The 22,622-nt window shown below is 42.8% G+C and overlaps 1 protein-coding gene across 1 annotated transcript in view; it reads left to right on the top strand.

The window, feature by feature from the left end:
* Positions 1-22,027, top strand: part of LOC116518352 (tumor necrosis factor receptor superfamily member 6-like) — a 50,185-nt gene extending 28,158 nt beyond the window's left edge. The window contains exons 4-11 of the mRNA XM_032231686.1: positions 494-631; positions 4,627-4,738; positions 8,122-8,201; positions 13,352-13,426; positions 15,746-15,813; positions 18,315-18,339; positions 21,095-21,395; positions 21,617-22,027. Coding sequence (XP_032087577.1) covers positions 494-631; positions 4,627-4,738; positions 8,122-8,201; positions 13,352-13,426; positions 15,746-15,813; positions 18,315-18,339; positions 21,095-21,390 — 794 coding nt within the window. The 3' untranslated portion in view covers positions 21,391-21,395; positions 21,617-22,027. The remainder of the gene's footprint in view (positions 1-493; positions 632-4,626; positions 4,739-8,121; positions 8,202-13,351; positions 13,427-15,745; positions 15,814-18,314; positions 18,340-21,094; positions 21,396-21,616) is intronic.
* Positions 22,028-22,622: the final 595 nt, after the last annotated feature.

Here is a 22,622-nt window from a genome sequence, read left to right as displayed (position 1 = left end):
AATCGGAGCCCTTGGATCAATACCTAAAGGGCTACCCTCGCTATTTGGAAATTTTAAATTTATCAGACTTGAACATTCTGATTCTACAAAAAAACACCCTACTTGGAGCAGCTTATATCCTCCGACGTTACCTTAACAGTTCCTAGGTCCTTGGTTAGGACTCGAGCTGTTGAGCTACCAACCAGCCCCAAAGGCTGTGAATCTCACCAAAGATTAACCACATAATAATAATAATCAGTTTGCTCACCTGATTTTCCTCATAGGGCTGAAACACATACTATGTAAGCTAATAGCACAGAAGTCCTTTTGATGGACTAGTGGATGGAACAGTCCCATCAATAACAGTACCATTTGTGGTTACCTATGGATTTCACAGTAACTAATCTATGAAAACTCTTATAGGAAGCTCTCAAATGTCTCCCTTGGCCCAAATTTGCCATGTTCCTAATCAGAAGGATTTTACTGGCCTTTTCTGAAACATTTTCTTTTACAGGTTCTGTTGTCAAATCACCAGATTGCACAAGGAATCCTAAAGCCAATTGCAAGCCTTGCACAGAGGGCGAAGATTATATGGACAGTGACAATTATATAACTAAATGCCGACGATGTAGTTTATGTGACACAGTACACGGTATGTATGATCAACAATATTTTATTCAACATCAATGTACGTATTTCCCATGGGAGAAAAGGACGTTTAGTTCATTTGATTACAGAAAGCCTAAGATGTGGCCCTCACAAGCTGCAGAATACCAACAAGGTCCCTATGCAGCAAAATAGATTGTTTATTTATTTATTTGGTCAAGCATGCGGTTGCTTATGATATGGTCCCAAAGGTCTTATTTTTATTTTATTTATTTATTTATTTTATTAGAATTTATAGGCCGCCCTTTTCCCTAAGGGGACTCAGGGCGGCTTACAATCATAGGGAAGGGGGTGAAATGCAAAAACAAACAATATGTGAATAAAATAAAATGATAAAAACACAACTTGCATTCAACACTCAACACTCGGGCGGTCATTTATGTAATGTATAAAGAGTGTGCGTCTAATCAGTGGTGGGTTTCAAAATTTTTTGGAACCTACTTTGTGGGTGTGGCCTCCTTTGTGGGAGTAGCTTGCCGGCCATGTGACCTGATGGGAGTGGCTTGCCGGCCATGTGCTCTCTCTCTCTCTCTCTCTCTCTCTCTCTCTCTCTCTCTCTCCTTCCTTTTGTCTCTCTGTCCCTTTTTTCTTTTTTTCTTTCATCTCTCTCTCACTCTTTTTCTTTCTTTTTTCTTTCTTTCTTTATTTCTTCCTTTCTTTCTCTCTCTCTCTCTGTGTTTGTCTGTCTGTCTGTCTCTGTCTCTGTCTCTGTCTCTCTCTGTCTCTCTTTCTCTCTGTCTCTCTCTCTCTCTCTGTCTCTCTCTCTCTGTCTCTCTCTGTCTCTCTCTCTCTGTCTCTCTCTCTCTCCCCTTCCTTTTGTCTCTCTGTTCCTTTTTTCTTTTTTTCTTTCATCTCTCACTCTTTTTCTTTTTTCTTTTATTTATTTATTTATTTCTTCCTTTCTTTCTCTTTCTCTCTCTCTCTCTATGTCAGTCTGTCTCTCTCTCTCTCTCTCTCTCTCTCTCTCTCTCTCTCTCTCTCTCTCTCTGTGTGTGTGTGTGTGGCAGTGGTGGGTTTCAAAAAAGTTTGGAACCTCTTCTGTAGGTGTGGCCTGCTTTCCGGGTCCACTGGTGGAACCTCTTCTAACCGGTTCGGTAGATTTGATGAACCGGTTCTACCTAATAAGTGCAAAATGGTAGGAACCCACCTCTGGTACTAATAGTATTTTAGTATTTAGTATTTTATTGTCACTTATAGGCCGCCCTTTTCCCTGAGGGGACTCAGGGCGGCTTACAACTCATGGGAAGGGGGGACGTAAAATAATATGTGGGTACAAATAATAATAGCAATAAAACACAACATTCATTCAACATTCGGGTGGGGTGTATGAAGATCTTATCCCCAGGCCTGACGGGATAGCCAGATCTTAAGGGCTGTGCGGAAGCTCTGGACTGTGGTGAGGGTGCGAATCTCTACGGGGAGATTGTTCCAAAGGGTTGGAGCTGCTACTGAGAAGGCTCTCCTCCGCGTAGTCGCCAGTCGGCACTGACTGGCGGATGGAACTCGGAGGAGGCCCACTCTGTGCGATCTGCCTTGGGGGACACTATTGTTAAGAGGTGCAGGTTTTGATACAGCGCTCCCTATTTTGACTACCTGTTGCCTGTATGACGGAGCTATCCACCTGTGCAGGGAAATGCCATAAGATTTTAGTTTTAGAAGTAGTTTGTCATGTACCACTGAATCAAAGGCTTGACAGAAGTCTATGTAAATTGCGTCTATTGCTTTACCCTGGTCGAGTTGTGTAGTCCATGTGTTTTTGCAGAGTAGAAGTTGTAGATTACAGGACAATATTTTTCCTGAAACCATATTATTTGTTAGAGAGTAGGCTACTTCAGCTGTTCAAATCTCACTGGCTCAGGGTTGACTCAGCCTTCCATCCTTCCGAGGTGGGTAAAATGAGGACCCAGATTGTTGTTGGGGGCAATATGCTGACTCTGTAAACCGCTTAGAGAGGGCTGAAAGCCATATGAAGCGGTATATAAGTCTAACTGCTATTGCTATTGCTATTGCTATTGTAAGGGCATATATTGAGACAAAAGTCAATCATGCTCTGGTCACTGTTGGAAAAGGATTCTTTTGTAGACCGTAAATTGAATTTGAACTGTTGCAGAAGATGAGATCAAGGCAGTTGTTGAGTCTAGTGTTGTTATTAACTAGTTAATCTAGCCCCAGGTTAGTAACAGCATTGTGAAGGGTTGCATGTATGGGTTTGGATGTACAATCATTTATGGTCCAATTAATAAGAGGTACTGTATTTTTCGGACCATAAGACACACCAGTATATAAGACACACCAAGATTTCGAAAAGGTAAGTAAGAAAAACATTTTTGTCCTCCTCGGCTTCCAGGAGCACTCTGCAAGCTTCAGCGGGGGTGAGGGGAGCAAAAACACCAGCGTTTTTGTGAAAAATGGGCTGTTTTTTGCAAAAATGGGATGCAGGGGGGGCAGGGCTTCAGGGTGTATAAGACACACCAACATTTCCACGTTCTTTTAGGGCAGGGAGGTGTGTCTTATACTCCGAAAAATACAGTAGATTGAGGTCTCCTAAAAAAGAAGGAGGCTGCCCACTTTAGTAGTGAGGTTAGCTTGTTCACATCAGGGGTGGGTTTCTCGCCCCGTTCCAACCGGTTCGGTTGGAACGGGGCCGGCGGCGTCCTCGTGCACGCGCACGGTGCACACATGTGTACTAGTGTCTGCGCGATGCTCCAGCTGCTCCTGGACGATCGCGCAGGCGCTGTATGCGTCCTGCGCATGCGTGGAAGCGCAGAACTCGTCAAAACCGGGTAAGGACCGCGGGCGGGCGGGCGCGCCCTTTGCCATTCCTGGAAGTTACTTACTTCCGGGTTCGGCGACCAACCGGTTCGCAGGGACCGCCGCGAACCGGTTGAAACCCACCCCTGGTTCACATGTTCGAGGTCATAATCAGGGGCTCTGTAACATAGTAAGAAGTGAAATGTGGTATTGTTCTGAATACAACTTAAAAACATGTAAGCATGTTTGCGTCCTGGTGTATGCTAGCTGGGAGGAAAGAAGTCTCGAGTCACTGAGGTTTGGTGCAGGCTTGAGCATTAAAAAAAAACCCTGCCAATTCTACAATTGGGGGTGGGGGGCAAGTTGAAAACCACTTTGTTCAAGCCCTAGTTTGATGCAGGAAGTTCAGAGTTAGAGGATCTTCATGAGAATTTTTTCCAACCACAGACCTGTTTTCAAGTAGAGATTGGCTTTATGGGTGACGTGCTTCTGATTTTAAAGTTTCTCTGAATGTTCAGTCAAACATCTATTACTGAAAGATGCAATTTACATGGCCAGTGACAGTGCAAAGAATAGCCTTTTGTTCAGTGGTGAGATTCAAAATGTTTTACTAGTGTTTCTGTGGGTGTGGCTTGGTGGGCGTGGCTTGGTGGGCATGCCAGGGGAAGGATACTGTAAAATCTCCATTCCCCCCAATCAGCTGGGACTCGGGAGGCAGATAATAGATAGGGACGCGGCCAGTCAGAGGTGGTAAAAAGAGCCGAGGTGGCGCAGTGGTTAAATGCAGCACTGCAGGCTACTTCAGCTGACTGCAGTTCTGCAGTTCGGCTGTTCAAATCCCACCAGGCTCAAGGTTGACTCAGCCTTCCATCCTTCCGAGGTGGGTAAAATGAGGACCCGGATTGTTGGGGGCGATATGCTGACTCTGTAAACCGCTTAGAGAGGGCTGAAAGCCCTATGAAGCGGTGTATAAGTCTAACTGCTATTGCTATTCACCGGTTCTCTGAACTATACAAAATTTCTGCTGCCGGTTCTCCAGAACTGGTCCGAACCTGCTGAATACCACCTCTGCTTTTGTCTTTCATTTGAAATTCTCTCATGTATTGGAAGAACAGCATTATTTTCCTTGAGAGGGTGTCTGGTCTTCAAATTATGGCAGGCAGTTTAAAAATAAGATTTTTTTTAAAAAAAAAATATATTTGAATAACAAAGTGTTTTCATTTATTTTAGGGATGGAGACTGAAACAAATTGTACCATCACCCAGAATGTAAAATGTAGGTGTAGGATTGGTTTCTTTTGCAATTCAACTAAGCCTTGCCGCCACTGTGAGAAATGTGATGAGTAAGTACTAAGTGTGACAAAACTGGATGGGGGTTAACAAGCTTGTACTCAATCCAGACAAGACCGAGTGGCTGTTGTGTTTTCCTCCCAAAAACTTGGTCAATATTCCATCACTCAGGCTGGGGGGTGAAAACCTACGCCCCTCAGACAGGGCTCGCAACTTGGGGGTCCTCCTGAACCCACAGCTGACTTTAGAACACCATTTGTCGGCTGTGACCAGGGGGGCATTTGCCCAGGTTCGCCTGGTGCACCAGTTGTGTCCCTACCTGGACCGGGAGGCACTCGCAACAGTCACTCACGCCCTCGTGACCTCAAGACTGGACTACTGCAATGCACTCTACATGGGGCAGCCCTTGAAGAGTATTCGGAGACTTCAACTCGTCCAGAACGCAGCTGCACGAGCGATTGTGGGTGCACCCCGGTACACCCACGTCACACCTATCCTCCGCGAGCTGCACTGGTTACCGATCAGTCTCCGGATACGCTTCAAGGTGCTAGTCGTCACTTATAAAGCCCTTCATGGTATTGGATCTGGGTACTTGAGAGACCGCCTGCTGCCAATTACCTCCCACAGACCCATTAGATCTCACAGGGTTGGCCTCCTCCGGGTGCCATCTACCAGCCAATGCCACCTGGCTATTACCCGGGGGAGGGCCTTCTCTGTGGCAGCTCCGGCCCTCTGGAATGAACTCCCCGCAGGGATTCAGACCCTCACCTCTCTCCAGGCCTTCCGAAAAGCCATCAAAACCTGGTTTTGCCGGCAGGCCTGGGGGTGATGAGTTCCCTCCCCTCTCGACATGTATGGTTGTGCGACTGTTGCCTACTTTTATTATGTGTATTTTGTCTTTTATGTTCCCCCTTTTTTTCCCCCTTGAATTGTTCGCCGTCCTGAGTCCTCCCGGAAAAGGGCGGCATACAAATAATAAAATACCATACCATACCAACTAGATACTCATATATTTCAGTGCAGTTGTGACCATTTATCTCTTTTCTCCAGAAATTCAACCTACCTAAAGCTTCACATCTTATACTGATTTATCGCAAACAAGAAGTGCAAGAAGACTTGCATTTCTCAGGCAGAAGGAGGGAGGCCTATAAAACCTTAAAATATTTGGGAGGAAGGGGCAGAAGATTCCTTGGTAGTACCAGTAGCAGACAAGGAAATGGAAATGGGGAGGGGGACTTCTAGTCAATTCTCCAGCTGTCTACAATCATTAGAGGGGGAAAGAGAAAAGGGAAATAGTAAGGAAACTCAGTAGGGACACGGTGGCTCAGTGGCTAAGACGCTGAGCTTTGTCGATCAGAAAGGTTGCCATAGCAATAGCAATAGTTAGACTTATATACCGCTTCATAGGGCTTTCAGCCCTCTCTAAGCGGTTTACAGAGTCAGCATATCGCCCCCAACAACAATCCGGGTCCTCATTTTACCCACCTCGGAAGGATGGAAGGCTGAGTCAACCTTTGAGCCTGGTGGGATTTGAACAGCCGAACTGCTGAACTGTAGTCAGCTGAAGTAGCCTGCAGTGCTGCATTTAACCACTGCGCCACCTTGGCTCTTCCGCAGTTCGAATCCCTAGCGCCGCATAACGGAGTGAGCTGCCATTATTTATCCCAGCTTCTGCCAACCTAGCAGTTCGAAAGCATGTAGAAATGCAAGTAGAAAAAGAGGAACCACCTTTGGTGGGAAGGTAACAGCATTCCGTGCGCCTTCGGCGTTTAGTCATGCCGGCCACATGACCACAGAGATGTCTTCGGACAGTGCTGGCTCTTCGGCTTTGAAACAGAGAGGAGGACTGCCCCCTAGAGTTGGGAATGACTAGCACATATGTGCAAGGGGAACCTTGACCTTTTAAGCAAACTCAACCAGATGTCTCAAAGGTTCTTTTTCCAAAGGCACTGAGCTTCAGGAAGAAGAAGAAGATGTTTTGCTTCTCATCCAAGAAGGTTCATTGGTTCTGGCAGGATGGTGGGGGAAGGATTAGGTGGAATCTCCTTGGAACTGCTGAAAGTATAACTCATGTTGTAGACAGGATAGATGTTGGGGTTCCAACCATTGCCTTAATAAAATCAGGAGCCTCAAACCATTGTGCAAGAAAAATCCAGTTGTTTATTAGGAATGCCAACCTTCACCCAATTTGGGCCTTACCTCTGATCCTATTTCCGCCTCCCCCCAGAGTGTGTCATCAGTCACATTCCCAACAAAACAATTTCACAAGTTATAGAAGTCATTCCTTCTGGCCGTTGCGGGTCTCCGTGGAGATGGCCTTGACTTTGGGTGGCTAGGATGTCTTTTGTTTTGACGGAGGTGTGCATTCCTCAGTGCAGCTGCAAGGTGCAATTTCCCATTCTTCTGCCCATGGCAACTCGGGAGCAGATCAGGAAAGCAAGACAAGTAGTGTCTTACACCTTCCCCCTCTATTGAGAGAGGGCTGCTTCCAGTACTGCAGGCCACTTCAGTTGACTGTTATCTGCAGTTCGGCGGTTCAAATCTCACCGGCTCAAGGTTGACTCAGCCTTCCATCCTTCCGAGGTGGGTGAAATGAGGACCCAGACTGTGGGGGCGATATGCTGACTCTGTAAACCGCTTAGAGAGGGCTGAAAGCCCTATGAAGCGGTATATAAGTCTAACTGCTATTGCTATTGCTATGGGTTGATAGCTGGTTATCACATGCCCCTTCTCTGAGTGTTGCAACATCCTTCTTGTCCTTTTCAATGTAACATTTTGTGTGGCAAAGGCTCTGATACAACTTTTATAAATAAATGCTACTTATCTGTTTATTGAATTTATACACCACCAAATCTCTTGGCTCATATCAGCAATTGACAGGATAAGCCAAATCCTAAGATTGATGCTGGATGCCTAGAACATTGCTTTTAGCAATAGCAATAGCAGTTAGACTTATATACCGCTTCATAGGGCTTTCAGCCCTCTCTAAGCGGTTTACAGAGTCAGCATATCGCCCCCAACAGTCTGGGTCCTCATTTCACCCACCTCGGAATGATGGAAGGCTGAGTCAACCTTGAGCCGGTGAGATTTGAACCGCCGAACTGCAGATAACAGTCAGCTGAAGTAGTCTGCAGTATTGCACTCTATCCACAGCGCCACCTCAGCTTTTAAAGTTTTTAAAGCTGGGAAGGCAAAAATGAGCACAGTATACAGCCTTCACTTTCTTTTCCTCTGAGATATCTCTCCACACATTGTGGGAGATCATGGGAACCTTCCTTATCAGCAAGCAATTCAATGCACCTCTCACCATTTTGATCCATCAAGGCGAAAGGGACTGTAGAATACACCAAAATTCAAGAAGGAGGAACTTGATCAGATGAAAAGCTTTCTCTGATTGGACCTCCTCATTGTTATCCACTTTTCTTTTAATCTGCAGGTGTAAAAGTGGCATCATTGCAAAAGAGTGCACCCGAACACAAAACACGGTTTGTGGGGAAAAACAAGATAACACAAAAGGTAACTATTTATTTGATTAATGAACTATGTTTGATCATGTTGTGGTCCACCGGAGGGTCTGCAGAGCTGGCACCATAGTTGGACAGTGAGGAGGTTGGGGACGCTGTTTTGACTCTTTGCTCCATGTGGCCTTGCCAAGCTAATTGTCAATGAAGTCTTTGGCAGTGCTTCAAGGAAGATAAAGGTAGGTGCTTATCAGCTTTAGTCCGAAGGACTTTGGCAGACTTCTGTCGGACTCTTTACAAACTATTTGTGACTCATTACAGGCTGTGAATGAAACATAATTCACAGCCTTTGAAATAAATGTTGGACTAAGCATCTGATTTTACTGTGTCAGGAAGCCTAGGTCAGAACAGATTAATGCTCCAGAAAGGAAGGATACAAGGGGTAACTAAGGAGCACAACTTCACAATGGAAGCCCCACCTCTTTTTGTGATCTGTGTGCATCTTTGATTAATGATTGTATCTTTTATCTTGAGTTTGCTTGATACCCCTCCCTGTTGAAGCCCATGGGAAGAACTGGATTTGAATGTATGCAAGGCTATTTTTCAGCCCATTGAGGCTCTAATAGCCAGTCTGTCCAAAACTCTTTCTCTGCCGTTACTTCCTTTCGCTTCATCTACCACTTCATCTGCCACCTTGGCAAGCAATCTCACCTGCCTTTGATTCATTTTCTGACAGTTGTAGAAATCTGCCCCCTTATTAATTTGCCCAATATTCAGCCAGGATGAATTGAATGGAAGCAAACAGTTTTTACCTAGCACTCATTTTTTAAACAATTTTAAATCCATCTTAAGAATTAAATGACTCTTTTCATGAGTTTCTCCCCTCAAAATGATGACAACCCATATTCATGACGTTCACTCATTTGGATTTCACCAAATATCTGGATTTTGCAGATACTTGGCCAATGTTTGGAAGAGTCACTGTCAAACTTGGTTCCTCTTCCAAAGAGTTTGAGTATGTCTACAGAGTTTGAGCAACATTATAAATGTCTAGGATGGTGTCCATAAAAGCACCAAAAATTAATTCAACTCAAAAGAGATCTTATCTATAGAGCATATAGTATTACTACTGTGTGTCTGTTCAGGACATAATTAAAAGAGCCGAGGTGGCGCAGTGGTTAGGGTGCAGTACTGCAGGCCACTTCAGCTGACTGATCTGCAGTTCAGCGGTTCTAATCTCACCGGCTCAAGGTTGACTCAGCCTTCCATCCTTTCGAGGTGGGTGAAATGAGGACCCAGACTGTGGGGGAAATATGCTGACTCTGTAAACCGCTTAGAGAGGGCTGAAAGCCCTATTAAGCGGTATAGAAGTCTAATAAATAAATAAAATAAAATAAATAATTGGGCATCAACATGAGATTAGCAAAAGCTAATGGTTTCAAACCTGTAGCATAAAATGGGTAATCAATTATACAGGTAGTCCTTGAGTTACAACCTTGACTTAGCAACTAGTCAAACTTACAACAGCACTGAAAAAAGTGACTTATGACCAGTCCTCGCACTTACATCTGTATGAGCTGAGGTTGCGCAGTGGTTAGAGTGCAGTACTGCAGGCTACTTCTGCTGATGACCACCTGCCAATTGTTTGGCAAATCGAATCTCACCAGGCTCAAGGTTGGCTCAACCTTCCATCCTTCCGAGGTGGGTAAAATGAGGACTCAGATTGTTGGGGGCAAGAGGCTGACTCCTTAAACCGCTTAGAGAGGGCTGTAAAGCACTGTGAAGCGGTATACAAGTCTAAGTGCTATTGCTATTTAATATGTCCACAGACACATGATTAAAATTTGGGTACTTGGCATTTACTATGGGTATAGCCTCTCGGGTTCACATGATTGCCATCTGTGACTCTCCCAGATGGCTTCCAGCAAGCAAAGTCAATGGGTGAAGCCGGATTCGCTTAACGACTTCATGAATCACTTAACAACTTCAGGGTTTTGCTTAATGGTAGCAAAACATAAAACTGAGCACTACTTATTTAACAACCACTTTGCTTAGCAATAGAAATTCTGGCTCCAAATTCTGGCCATAAATCAAGGACTACCTGTATTCTGTTTGATTCTATTTAATTCAAAGGAATGTTTAAAATTCTACCAGGTGTGGTTTCTGTTTCCATTTTTCATATATATCTTTTATTTCATTTTCATTTTCATTTTATACAATCACTTATATACTGTGCATAAAAAAAAAAGAAAAAAGGAAAAAAAAAACCCCACATAACACTTCATTCCCCCATACACCCTCTCTTCTCCCCCTCCAACTTTCCTTTCACCCCTCCAGCATTCCCCTCTTCTACTTCCCTACCCCCTCAGACATCTCCCCCTCCCTCCATTTCACCCTCCATACATTCCCTCTCACTCCCTCTTTACTTCTCCCTTCTCTTTCCCTCTTCTCCTCACTTTGGTGTATCCATACAATTCAATTTGTTTTTTACAATAAAAGTAGAAAAAGAAAAAAAGAAAAAAAAAGAAAAACGAGCCGCAGTACACAAGTGAATTCTTATTGTTCTAAGAATTGAAACTGTAATTCCACCCTCCCCCCTATAATCCCCCCTCCCTAACCCCCTTACGGCTTCGCAGGTCCCATGCCCGGCATAATTCTTTAACAAGCATTTGAGTATAATAAGGCCAGCTAACTTTAAAATTAAAAAAATAAAATAAAAATAAAGCCAAAAAGAAAAAGGAAAAATAGTAGAAAATAAGAAATAAAAAACACCCACACTCACACACAAAAAGAAGAAAGAAACAAAAAGGGTCAATAAACCCACTACGTTAACACAGCTTCCCATTATCTGTAAATCTTAAACAATGTGACTCATTCCAAATTTCGATTATTTTGCTACTTGCAGGGTTTCAAACTGTATTAGAGCCAGGTAAGTTGATCAATTAGAATTCCCCAACTAAAAGTCTCCTTGCTTTGCCTATCTATTCAGACCTTTAATTTATCTCTTTTTTATCCAAATATCCAAACCTTTCTATAACACCATTAAACTCAAATACTTCTTTCATTTTTCATTTCCAACACCTCCCTTTCTATCCTTACCCACCTCCACATATAAATTTTTTACCTTCCACCCTGCCTTTATCCATATCCACATATATATTTTATCCGCATCCATTGCTCCTCCCATATTTACTCCACTTTCCTGAAGACTCTCCGACCAATCTTTCTTGACCTTATATTGAAATAGCAACTCAAACAAACATCAGCTTGCGTTCTAGCCCCAGGTAATCTAATTAAACTTTCGCTGCCCTTCCCTCTCCCACGCACCTCCCAACTCCGTTCGTCCCAAACCGCAACTCAAAAAGATCACAATTTCCGCTCTCCTCGCCTAAGAAAATAGTTCATGCACAATTTGAGTTAGAGTTCAGACAAAACTTCTGTACAATATATGTCCACAATCAGCAACGCTTCTTTCAGTCTCCATGTCTCATCATCGATATGCCACTTTTCCATTTTATCCCAGACAGAAATCATAAAACTTTAAAAACATCGCTTAGTCTTTATTCTTTAGTCTTCTGCCCTTCCGGAAGAGAAAAACAACACCCTCCGCCTTGTAGCCACGTGTCTCGCTGTTTGTCTTCTCCTTCTCCTTGTCTCTCCCCAGATCCGGATGAATCAGGAAGTCCCGCCTTCAGGGTCTCGTAGTAAAATTTTCGGGCTTCACCGACGGAGTTAATGCGGTGTTTTTGGTTGCCAAATGTAACTGTAATACCAGCTGGGACTTCCCATTTGTATGGAATCTGAGAATTTCTGAGTTCTTCGGTTAAGAAAGCGTACTGTCTTCTTGTTCTTAATATTTGAAATGGTATCTCTTTAAAAACAATCAAGTCTTCCCCATCAATTCTCAACCTCTTTCCGTAGAGCCTCTGTATTATCTCATTTCTAGATTCCCTTGTAGTAAAGTATATTATTATGTCCCTCGGAAGCTGTCGCTGTTTTGCTACCCAGGAATTCTGGCGGTAAATTCTTTGAATCTGCCAATCAAAGTTAAGTCCCGGACTTCCCACCAAGCGACTGAAAGCCTCAAAGAATGTCTGTTTCAAATTCTCCTGTTGGTTTTCACGCAGTCCTCTAACTCGTATAGCAAAGGCAGCCTTGTTATAATTTATCATGACAAGTTCTTTTTGGGCAGATTCAATTTCCTGTTCTAACGTTTGGATTTTTGATATCAGATTAAGATTAGTTTCTTCCAAAAGTTCCAATTTGTCCTCCGTTTCAGCAATATAATCTGTCATGACTGTCATTACTCCGATCATATCCTGCTTTGCCTGAGCAATTTTAGCATCAAATTGATCACATAAATCCGATATCAGTTGATTAATCTCCTGTCTGAAATCATTAAGCGTTTTGAGAAGGAATTCTTGTGTTAGCAAATCTCCCGTGGAGGGTGTAGGAGACAAGGGTAGCGACTTCATAGCAGTTTTTGGAGATATGTTATTAAGGAAGCGCTTCTGTTTAGGTTTGGGAGCCATTCCAGAATAAGAATAAAAGACAAGCAATCAAGCGAGCCAAAAATCAAAGTCTGTGCTCCCCTCAGTTAATCTTTTAGCAATTAGTACGGAGAAGCCTTCAGGAGGGTAGGGCTTACTAGGTACGTCACATCAAACACAAAAGCTACGAGATCGCCATCTTGTGACGCAGCTAAAAAAGAAAGGGAGCCTTTTGCGAAATTGAAGCTGGTATTTTAAATAGTAATAGAAGAAATTCCTCGGGAATGGTCCCCGCCCGGATTGGCTTTTAAATAGCTTAGCTTTGTCCTGGGGGGGGAGGCAATCTGCCTAGGCTGCAAAAAAGGCAGCGCGGAAAACTGGCCGGAGTAAAGGCTCAGCTAATGTTGAATCTCTTCTCCATTCACAGCAAAAAAAAAGCTATGAATTACAAAGAGATCCTAACGACTGACCTCCTCTCTGCCCCTTTCTGCCAGAAAGGGGAGATATCTATAGATCTTATAAGATATACGAACCAGAGTCCTGGCAGGAGCTTTTTTGAGCTCCCGACGGCGGCAGCTCCTCCCCTCGAAGCCCGTTTCTGTTTCCATTTTTAGCACTACATTTGTTGCTTTGTTTAGCAGAACTGATTCAAAAATCTGCAAATTGACCCATATGGATTGGAAAATGTGATGTTATTAAATATTCTTCTTCACAGGTGATTTGTGGTGGCTTTGCTTAATTCTGCCTTTTGTTGCATTGACTGTGGGATCGATTTTATATTGGTACTATCGTAAGTTGATATCACTTTCCTTTAAAAAAACGCATTATAAACTTTACTATTACTTTTTAAAGTATGCAGAGGAACAACTATCTCCCAAAGCTTCCATCCTACGTTTAAAACCCAATTGGGTCCTCTTTCAACAATTTTGGAAGTCAAGGTTCTTCTTGGAGATAGAGGAAAATTCTCACCTTGGACAGCAAATTGAAAGGAATCCAAGTAATATTGTCTACTCGCTTTATCCGAGGAGCCGAGTGGTTAAGGTGCAGTACTGCAGGCCACTTCAGCTGACTGTTATCTGCAGTTCAGCGGTTCTAATCTCACCGGCTCAAGGTTGACTCAGCCTTCCATCCTTCCGAGGTGGGTGAAATGAGGACCCGGATTGTTGTTGGGGGCAATTTGATGACTCAATTTGCTAAAAATCTGTAAACCGCTTAGAGAGGGCTGAAAGCCCTATGAAGTGGTATATAAGTCTAATTAATAAATAAAATCCTAACCTAACTGATTTAAAATTCTGGCCCCTAATGGAATGCATTCAAAATGGGAAGGTTTATCGTGGCAGTATTTGATTCATCTGTCAAACCTACCCATACTTAATCCTCTAAATGGTAATGATCCTTGGCTCCATTTCTTGAGAAAGGTATAATTTTATTAAGTGTATTGCAGTAGCGCCAGAATTGAGAATCACATGCCAAAATCCCTAAATTCAACATTACCTTCCCTTAATTGCCTCACTTCACTGATGCCCCCCTGACCAATCAGGTTCAAGCAAGATGTTGTCAGAATGGTCATTTCAAGCCTTCTTCTCCCAACCAGGTGACTTTGAGGCAGTCTCACAGGGGTGATACAGCTGTTGTGGTCTGCAGAACTGGCAGAAGAGTCAGACAGCGAGGAGGTTGGGGAGGAACATCGGCCAGTCCTGGAGTCTGGAGAAGGCATGGACTAGGGCTCTGCGTCAAAGGCAGAGAAGGGGCCAGGGCTATCTGGGAGTTGTGTGCTGTCTCCAGAACCTCCAGAATCAGACAGCAGCGAGGCAGAGGAACAGGCTCTCTCTGTTCCAGGTATGCACATGTGCATAGCTGCCAGAGGCAAGAACAGTTAAGACAGAAGGGATGACTCGGGAGTAAGGTTTAGAGGTGATTGGCCCCTCCCATAGGACATAAAGGAGCAGGAAAGGCACATAGCAATAGCAATAGCAGTTAGACTTATATACCGTTTCATAGGGCTTTCAGCCCTCTCTAAGCGGTTTACAGAGTCAGCATATCACCCCCCACAGTCTGGGTCCTCATTTCACCCACCTCGGAAGGATGGAAGGCCGAGTCAACCTTGAGCCGGTGAGATTAGAACCGCTGAACTGCAGATAACAGTCAGCTGAAGTGGCCTGCAGTACTGCACCCTAACCACTGCGCCACCTCGGCTCACATGAGCCTTTGCAAGAAGCAACTTGGTTCCTGCTGGTTAGTTTACCTTCTGAAGCTCTGTTTTGATTCTTTGCTCCGTGTGGCCTTGCCAAGCTAATTGCCAATTAAGTCTTTGGCAGTGCTTCAAGGAAGATAAAGGTGGGTGCTTATCAGCCTTATCCCAAAGGAATTTGGCAGCCTACTGTAGAATTCTTTTCAACTATTTGGGACTCATTGTGGGCTGTGAATGAACATAATTCACAGCCTTTGAAATAAAAAGAGGGTTTTTAGGACCAAGTGTGTGTTTTTTACTGTATCAGGAAGCCTAGGTCAGAACAACCGCAGTTACTTTCACTTTCCCCCAAGCATTCCCATTCCCATCCACTCTCCCCAGAGTTCATGGCATACTGTCAACTGCCTGGTATCAAAGTACACTAGCACATGTACTGTGGCAGTTGACATCCTCAATATTGGCTTGAAGGCAAAAGTTGGGCCAGATACTTGTTGCTCCTATTCTACCAGCTCTCATGTTTGCATAGCTTTAGTGTGACAAAACACACCAACCAGATTTTTGTAGATTATGCATTGATTAAAAGACGGGATTAGACACAGACGACATCCCTAAAAAATGGGAGTGAACCACAAGCTCCTTGTCAGGCACTGGCAACTTGCAAATCCCAGTGGCGTATACACCATCTCACTTCCACGTTTGAGCATCCTGCCATTTTAAGATTTACTTAAGATTTACTTCATTTTAAGATGGCAAATTGAAGTAAATTAAAAGAGAGTTTAAGAACTCCAGTCACCACAAATTCCAGAAATTTTGCGTGCAAATTACTACATTTCACACGTAGTATAAGCATATTCCTAATATGCTGTTTCTGGTTATTTGAAGACTGTCTAGCAAATAATTCTTTGTGTTCCTTTGTAGGTGCAAGGTGCAGAGGTCAAATGAGGCTAAATATTCCAAATCAAAATGGCCATAACCATGAATCACATGTGAGTCTCCTTTTCTGAAGTAATTCAAAGAACTAAGAAAGATGATGAAGAGTAACTTAAGACAATGGTCTCCAACCTTGGCAACTTTAAGACCTGTGGACCTCAACTCCAAGAGTGCAATGCGCTCTACATGGGGCAGCCCTTGAAGAGCATTCGAAGACTTCATCTGGTCCAGAATGCAGCCGCGCGAGCGATTGTGGGTGCACCCCGGTACACCCATGTCACACCTATCCTCCGCGAGCTGCACTGGCTGCCTATTGGTCTTCGGATACACTTCAAGGTGCTAGTCGTCACTTATAAAGCCCTTCATGGTATTGGACCTGGGTACTTGAGAGACCGCCTGCTGCCAATTACTTCCAATAGACCCATTAGATCCCACAGATTAGGCCTCCTCCGAATTCCATCTACCGGCCAATGCCGTTTGGCTACTACCCGGAGGAGGGCCTTCTCTGTGGCTGCTCTGGCCCTCTGGAACGAGCTCCCTGTGGAGATTCGGACTATCACCACCCTTCAGGCTTTCTGCAAAGCCCTTAAAACCTGGCTGTTCCGACAGGCCTGGGGCTGATGAGTTTCCCGCCCCCGCTCGAATTGTGTGGTTGTTGACTTTTTTTAAATTGTTGTAGTTGCTTGTCTGTTGTCTTTTTTCCATGTTTGTATTCCCCCCCCCTTACTTTGGTTTGTGAGCCGCCCTGAGTCCCTCTGGGAATAGGGCGGCATAGAAATGCAGTAAATCAAATCAAATCAAATCATATCAAGAGTTCAACTCTGGGAGTTGAAGTCCACAAGTCTTAAAGTTGCCAAGGTTGGAGACCACTGACTTAAGACATTAAACCAACAAGCCTCCATCTAGCTCCTAATAGTAGTAATGGTGTTTTTCCACTACTAATGCTTCTTTGTGATTTTTGTCCTTACATTGCTCAGATGTTCTTTCTAATCCTTGAAGTAAGGTGTGAGACCCACTTGGTAGAGATGTCCATCTGTGCAGAGACATCTATTGGAGGGTCAAAAAGTTGAAATTGTGGCCATGACCATGCTATAAAAATAACATGGGTCCCCATGGACACCCCGAAACTGTAATACCCTTCTTTTTGTCAAGAAGAGAATGGGTTCTGTCAGACATTGAGAAAATTTAGAACTGCATACTATACCTTACTATTCTTGTATTTATTTATTCATTTATTGGGGCACTGAATTTGTTTTTTTAGCTTTGTCACTCGTTTTGTTCAACGATGTGACTTGCCATAGTTATTGTTTTGTATTTTGTTTCTCATTTACTTACTTACAAAATAGAGACATTCATTTCGGACATTTTGTCTCTGTTGGGAGAGTTCTTAAAATCATTCCTGAATATAAACCAGTACTTGTTTCAATAAACTGTTCCAGTCTGTGGAGATTCTTGTTGTTTATTTACTTTCCTCACCACAAATGACAAATTAATTTGATTGAAAAGGGAAGAAGTGGTTGGTTGAACATCATGGGTTCAGGCCAATAAACACATGTGTAGAAAACCAATGAAATGGATGGGAATGAAGTATAATTGTTAAATGTTTTTCATTTCCTCTCAATTCAGAGCCACTACTTATTTGATAATGTTTGATTGCATCAGGACCAGTGGTGGGTTTCAAAAATTGTTTGAACCTACTCTGTGGGTGTGGCCTCCTTTGTGGGAGTGGCTTGCCACCCACGTGATCAGATGGGAGTGGCTTGCCGCCCATGTGACCGGATATGAAGATGCCGACGGCACTTGTCAGAACCACCTTAAATGACCTCACACACAGCACTGGCCTGCATAAGAATAGGATGTAAACTTGTTTTTTAAAAGGCATCTTTGGTTTGCGTTAAAACAACTTCAACACACGCAATGTTCTGATTGCACCACAAACGCAGTCGTCATCCTTACCTTTCACAGAGGCACTGAGTTTTATAAATAGGAGCATGATAGTGTAGAATAATCATATCCAAGGACCAGTGGTGGGTTTCAAATTTTTTTGGAACCTCTTCTGTAGGTGTGGCCTGCTTTCCGGGTCCACTGGTGGAACCTCTTCTAAACGGTTCGGTAGATTTGATGAACTGGTTCTACTGAATAGGTGCGAACTGATAGGAACCCACCTCTGATCAGGACCGATCTTCTTTATTACAAAGATCAAATTCAATCCATATACAGTATGCTCCTTTTGCTGAAGAGTTCTTTAGATATGATATGAAACTTCACCGTTTGGGAACAAAATAGTATATCCTAATCCTAATTTAAAAAGTGGCATTTACTTTGCAGAATTTGCATGGTGAATATTGGAAGTCACTTCTGTGTACTTCTTTCTTTCTGTTTTTCTTTTTTTTCCTTTTCTTCGATTTCTTCTTTCTTCTTCCTGATTTTCTATTACTTTGTGTTATCTTTAATTTTCTGGTTTAAAAGTTTTAATAAAAAAATTAAATATTAAAAAAGGAAGCAAAGCTTGGCGGTGTGGATATGGATCATTTGTTTTTTATTTTTTTCCTTTTAGGTCCAGATGATAATCAAGTATCCAGGTACATACAAAATTAAAACCGAATCATTGTACTATATGCTTGCATGTGCTTGCTTTTATACTTGGGCTGTGTTGGACTATAGCAGTGGTTCCCAAACTTGGCAACTTTAAGACTTGTGGACTTCAACTCCCAGAATTCCTCAGCCAGCAAAGACTTGTGGACTTCAACTCCCAGAATTCCTCAGCCAGCAAAGACTTGTGGACTTCAACTCCCAGAATTCCTCAACCAGCAAAGACTTGTGGACTTCAACTCCCAGAATTCCTCAGCCAGCAAAGACTTGTGGACTTCAACTCCCAGAATTCTGGGAGTTGAAGTCCACAAGTCTTAAAGTTGCCAAGTTTGGGAACCACTGGACTATAGTAATGGCTCAGTTATGTCATTCTACCACTAAGATTTGTTCTGTAATGGATGGTCTTTCATTAATCCAGAATGTGGTGACGAGGTTGTTCATCCCCTTTGCCTTGTCTAGAGATCTAGTAATGCTTTGCTGGCATTTCACGAGCTTCTTGATTTTTGCAATCCAAGTATGCTATCCTAGCCCTGATAGAGGCAAATTACTCCAGTATTGAATTGGTTTCCAGTTTCTTTCTAAGTCCAATTCACAAATGGCTTGTAATGATCTTCTAATTTGAATGATCTCAAGGAAGAAGTCTTAGAGAAGTGATTGGGAATTTCCAAAACAAAGAAAGAAGCCTTCACAGAAACTCCTTTCCAATGTAACTCACTTTATGCTTGTAGCCTTGCACAATTCTATTTATTAAACATATAGGAATACTGTCATCTAGGCCTTTGCTATAAATGTTCTGTTATTCAGTTGTTTCGGATTCCTCATTAGCTGATAAATATTATTTCAAGAATATTTCTGCCAGGAACTGCTGTGAATTCTTGTAAGCTCAAGCTTTGGCCATTAGTGACAATATCTAGTTACTGTCCTTTTTTTGCCCATTTTGAAAACTCCTTTTGGATCTCCTCTAATCACCTTTGCATTCGGTTTTTGCAAAATATTTAAGCTTTGGTTTCGTAGCTTTATTAACCATTTTCTCCAGCATTAGCTTTGTTGTTGTTACTGTTGTTCTTTTCTTATGGCTTAGTTTCAACAGCCATTATGTTACATCCAGTGGTGGGTTTCAAAAATTGTTCGAACCTACTCTGTGGGTGTGGCCTCCTTTGTGGGAGTGGCTTGCCACCCATGTGATGGGATGGGAGTGGCTTGCCGCCCATGTGACCGGATATGAAGATGCTGACGACACTTTTCAGAACCACCTTAAATGACCTCACACACAGCACTGGCATGCATAAGAATATGACGCAAACGTGTTTTTTAAAAGGCATCTTTGGTTTGCGTTAAAGCAACTTCAACACACGCAATGTTCTGATTGCACCACAAATGCAGTAGTCATCCTTACATTTCACAGAGGCACTGAGTTTTATAAATAGGAGCATGATAGTGTAGAATAATCATATCCAAGGACCAGTGGTGGGTTTTAAAAAAATTTGGACCCTCTTCTGTAGGTGTGGCCTGCTTTCCGGGTCCACTGGTGGAACCTCTTCTAACCGGTTCGGTAGATTTGACGAACAGGTTCTACCGAATAGGTGCGAACTGGCAGGAATCCACCTCTGGTTACATCTGTGAAAATCATGGCCTTAGCAATACATTCCTTCTCCCCTGCCCCAAATGTGTTTGTTACGTGTAAAAGTTTTACACATAAATTATTAAAAGTAATAATTAATATCATAATCTCCATTTATTTATACTCTGTGTACATTCTCTCTGTGTGTGTGTGTGTGTTTATCTGTGTGTGTGTGTGTGTGTCTGTGTGTGTGTGTCAATGGTGAGTTACACCTGGTACACCCCGGTACAGGCATACTGGTGCCTGCTGGGAGCACCAGATACCGTTCCGATACGGTGCTCCGTAGGACCCACCCGCCTACCCACTCTCCTTACCTGTATTTGACCCAACCGGACCATTTACACTGAGCAACTGGAGCGTCACAGGCGGTGGGTGCGTATGCACGTGGTGGATGCCCGGCCCCGTTGCAGCATACCAGTTGCAGCGGGATCTGGAACCCACCACTGATGTCTTTGTGTGTATATTTGTGTTTGTGTGTGTGTGTGTGTACTACATGTTAATAAAAAGAAAAATAGACTAATGGAGCAAATTTAACAAAAATTAAAATATACCACAAGTAGCAAAAGAGAAAAGAAGAATATATTTTTTTAAAAAAACCTGAATACGTTTCTAACTTCTCCTTTTCATATGTCTGCTAATTTGCAATGTTGGTAGACATTTAGAACCCTTCAGAAACTAAACTGTAAGTGAATATGTTACATAACTGAGACTGGAGCACTAGGCTCCACCAAGGTCCTCCATTAGGGCGAGAAAATGCTTGAGCCGTCTGACAGCTCCCTATAAAAGGCCTAGCTGTCAGATACACCAGCGCTAGATCTGTACATAGTTACCGAATCAAGAGCTGTTGGTTGTCACTGAAGCCTGAGTCCTCTCTCACCTCTTCTCCCTATTTAACAGAAAATATTGGCTATGCTGCATTCTATGATTGGGAAGCTCATTTGCTTAAATTTACTAAACTTTTGAGAATTCAGTCGTATGAAACTTGGTTGTTAGGGTGATGTCTTTTCACGTTATCATTTTGATGTCTATAGACCGACCCTTAAAATTGATTGAAGACAAACAATTGAAGACAATAATTGATTATTATAATGGCATGCATTTTTTTCTCTTATTTTCCTTTGCAGATATGAACCTGAAGCCTTTCATTCCTGAAATTGTATGTGATATGGAAGTGAACCAAGTTAAAAAGCTTGTTCGGAAATTGGGTATTAGTACGCCTCAGATTGATGGGATCATCTATGATAATTTGTACGATTCTTCTGAACAAAAAATAAAACTACTGGAACATTGGCACCAAACGCACGGGCTAAAAGGTTCTTGTCAGACTTTAATCACCAGTCTGAGAGAACTTAAATTTAATGATGCGGCTGATAAAGTTACTCAAATAATTGAGAAAGAGTGCAGCCACCCAGAAGATTAAAAGAGGTAATCTTTAAAACTCTCAAGGCTTTTCAGATAAAAATCACAGTTGTGTTAGTTTTAAAGATTTATTAAAATGTATATGCCATCCTTTTCATAATCAAGCAATCTGCAATTCTTATATAATAGGATTGATTCAACAGACGGTTCTCTTGGGAACTCATCTCACATTCCCATTTTGTTTCAGCCCTCTATCTGAAAAGAACAACATCTGTTTTGTTTTCCAGATTGGATTGACATGGCATATTTCGGCATGCATAACATCAGTAACAAGACTAGTTGATACAGCAATGTTCCTGATAAGCGTCCTTCAAAAACTACACTAATACTACCTCAGGAGTTCTTTGCCAAGTGCAGTATCGCTGCTTTACATAAGAACATAAGACATTACACAATTCATGAAGGACTCCTTCGAAGTATGACGTGGTGTTTGGGCAAACAAAACAACCACCAATTATAATTTTTATCTGGATGCACATTGATCACGTTTCAGCAGGTGGCAGCATCTGATTACAGTATCAAGTCTGGGTTCAGAATCTACGTACAAAGATAGAAGATCTCCAATGATATAGACCAGGGGTCTCCATTCTTGGCAACTTTAACAGATTAACAGAGTTGGAAGGGATCTTGTAGGTCATCAAGCTGCTCAAGCAGGAGATCCTACACCGTTTCTGACAACTGGCAATCCAACCTCTTCTTGAAAGTCTCAAGTGATCAAGCTCCCACAGCGTCTGAGGGCCAGTTGTTCCATTGGTTGATTGTTCTCACTGTCAGAAAGTTCTTCCTTGTTTCTACGTTCAATCTCTCCTTGGTCAGTTTCCATCTATTATTCCTTGTTTGGCCTTCAGGTGCTTTGGAAAATAGCTTGACCCCTTCCTCTCTGTGGCAGCCCCTCAAATATTGGAACACTGCTATCATGTCTCCCCTAGCCTTCTCTTCACTAGACTAGCCAGGCCCAGTTCCTCTAACTTTCTTCATATGTTTTAATCTCCAACCCCCTAAGCATCTTGGTTGTTATTCTCTGCACTTTTTCTAGAGTCTCAACATCTTTTTTATGGTGTGGTGACCAAAACTGGATGCATTTAAGCCTGGTGGACTTCCCAGAATTCTCCAGCCGGCCTTGAAGTCCATCAGGCTTAAAGTTGCCAAGGTTGGAGACCCTGATGTAAACCATGGTTCTCAATCTTTTCTTCATCACGGAGCCCCTTTAAATAACTTTTGTGGCCACAGACC

This window comes from Thamnophis elegans, chromosome 15 (assembly GCF_009769535.1).
Source record: "Thamnophis elegans isolate rThaEle1 chromosome 15, rThaEle1.pri, whole genome shotgun sequence".
Taxonomy (NCBI): Eukaryota; Metazoa; Chordata; class Lepidosauria; order Squamata; family Colubridae; genus Thamnophis; species Thamnophis elegans.
This window is presented reverse-complemented; position numbering and strand designations above follow the sequence as displayed.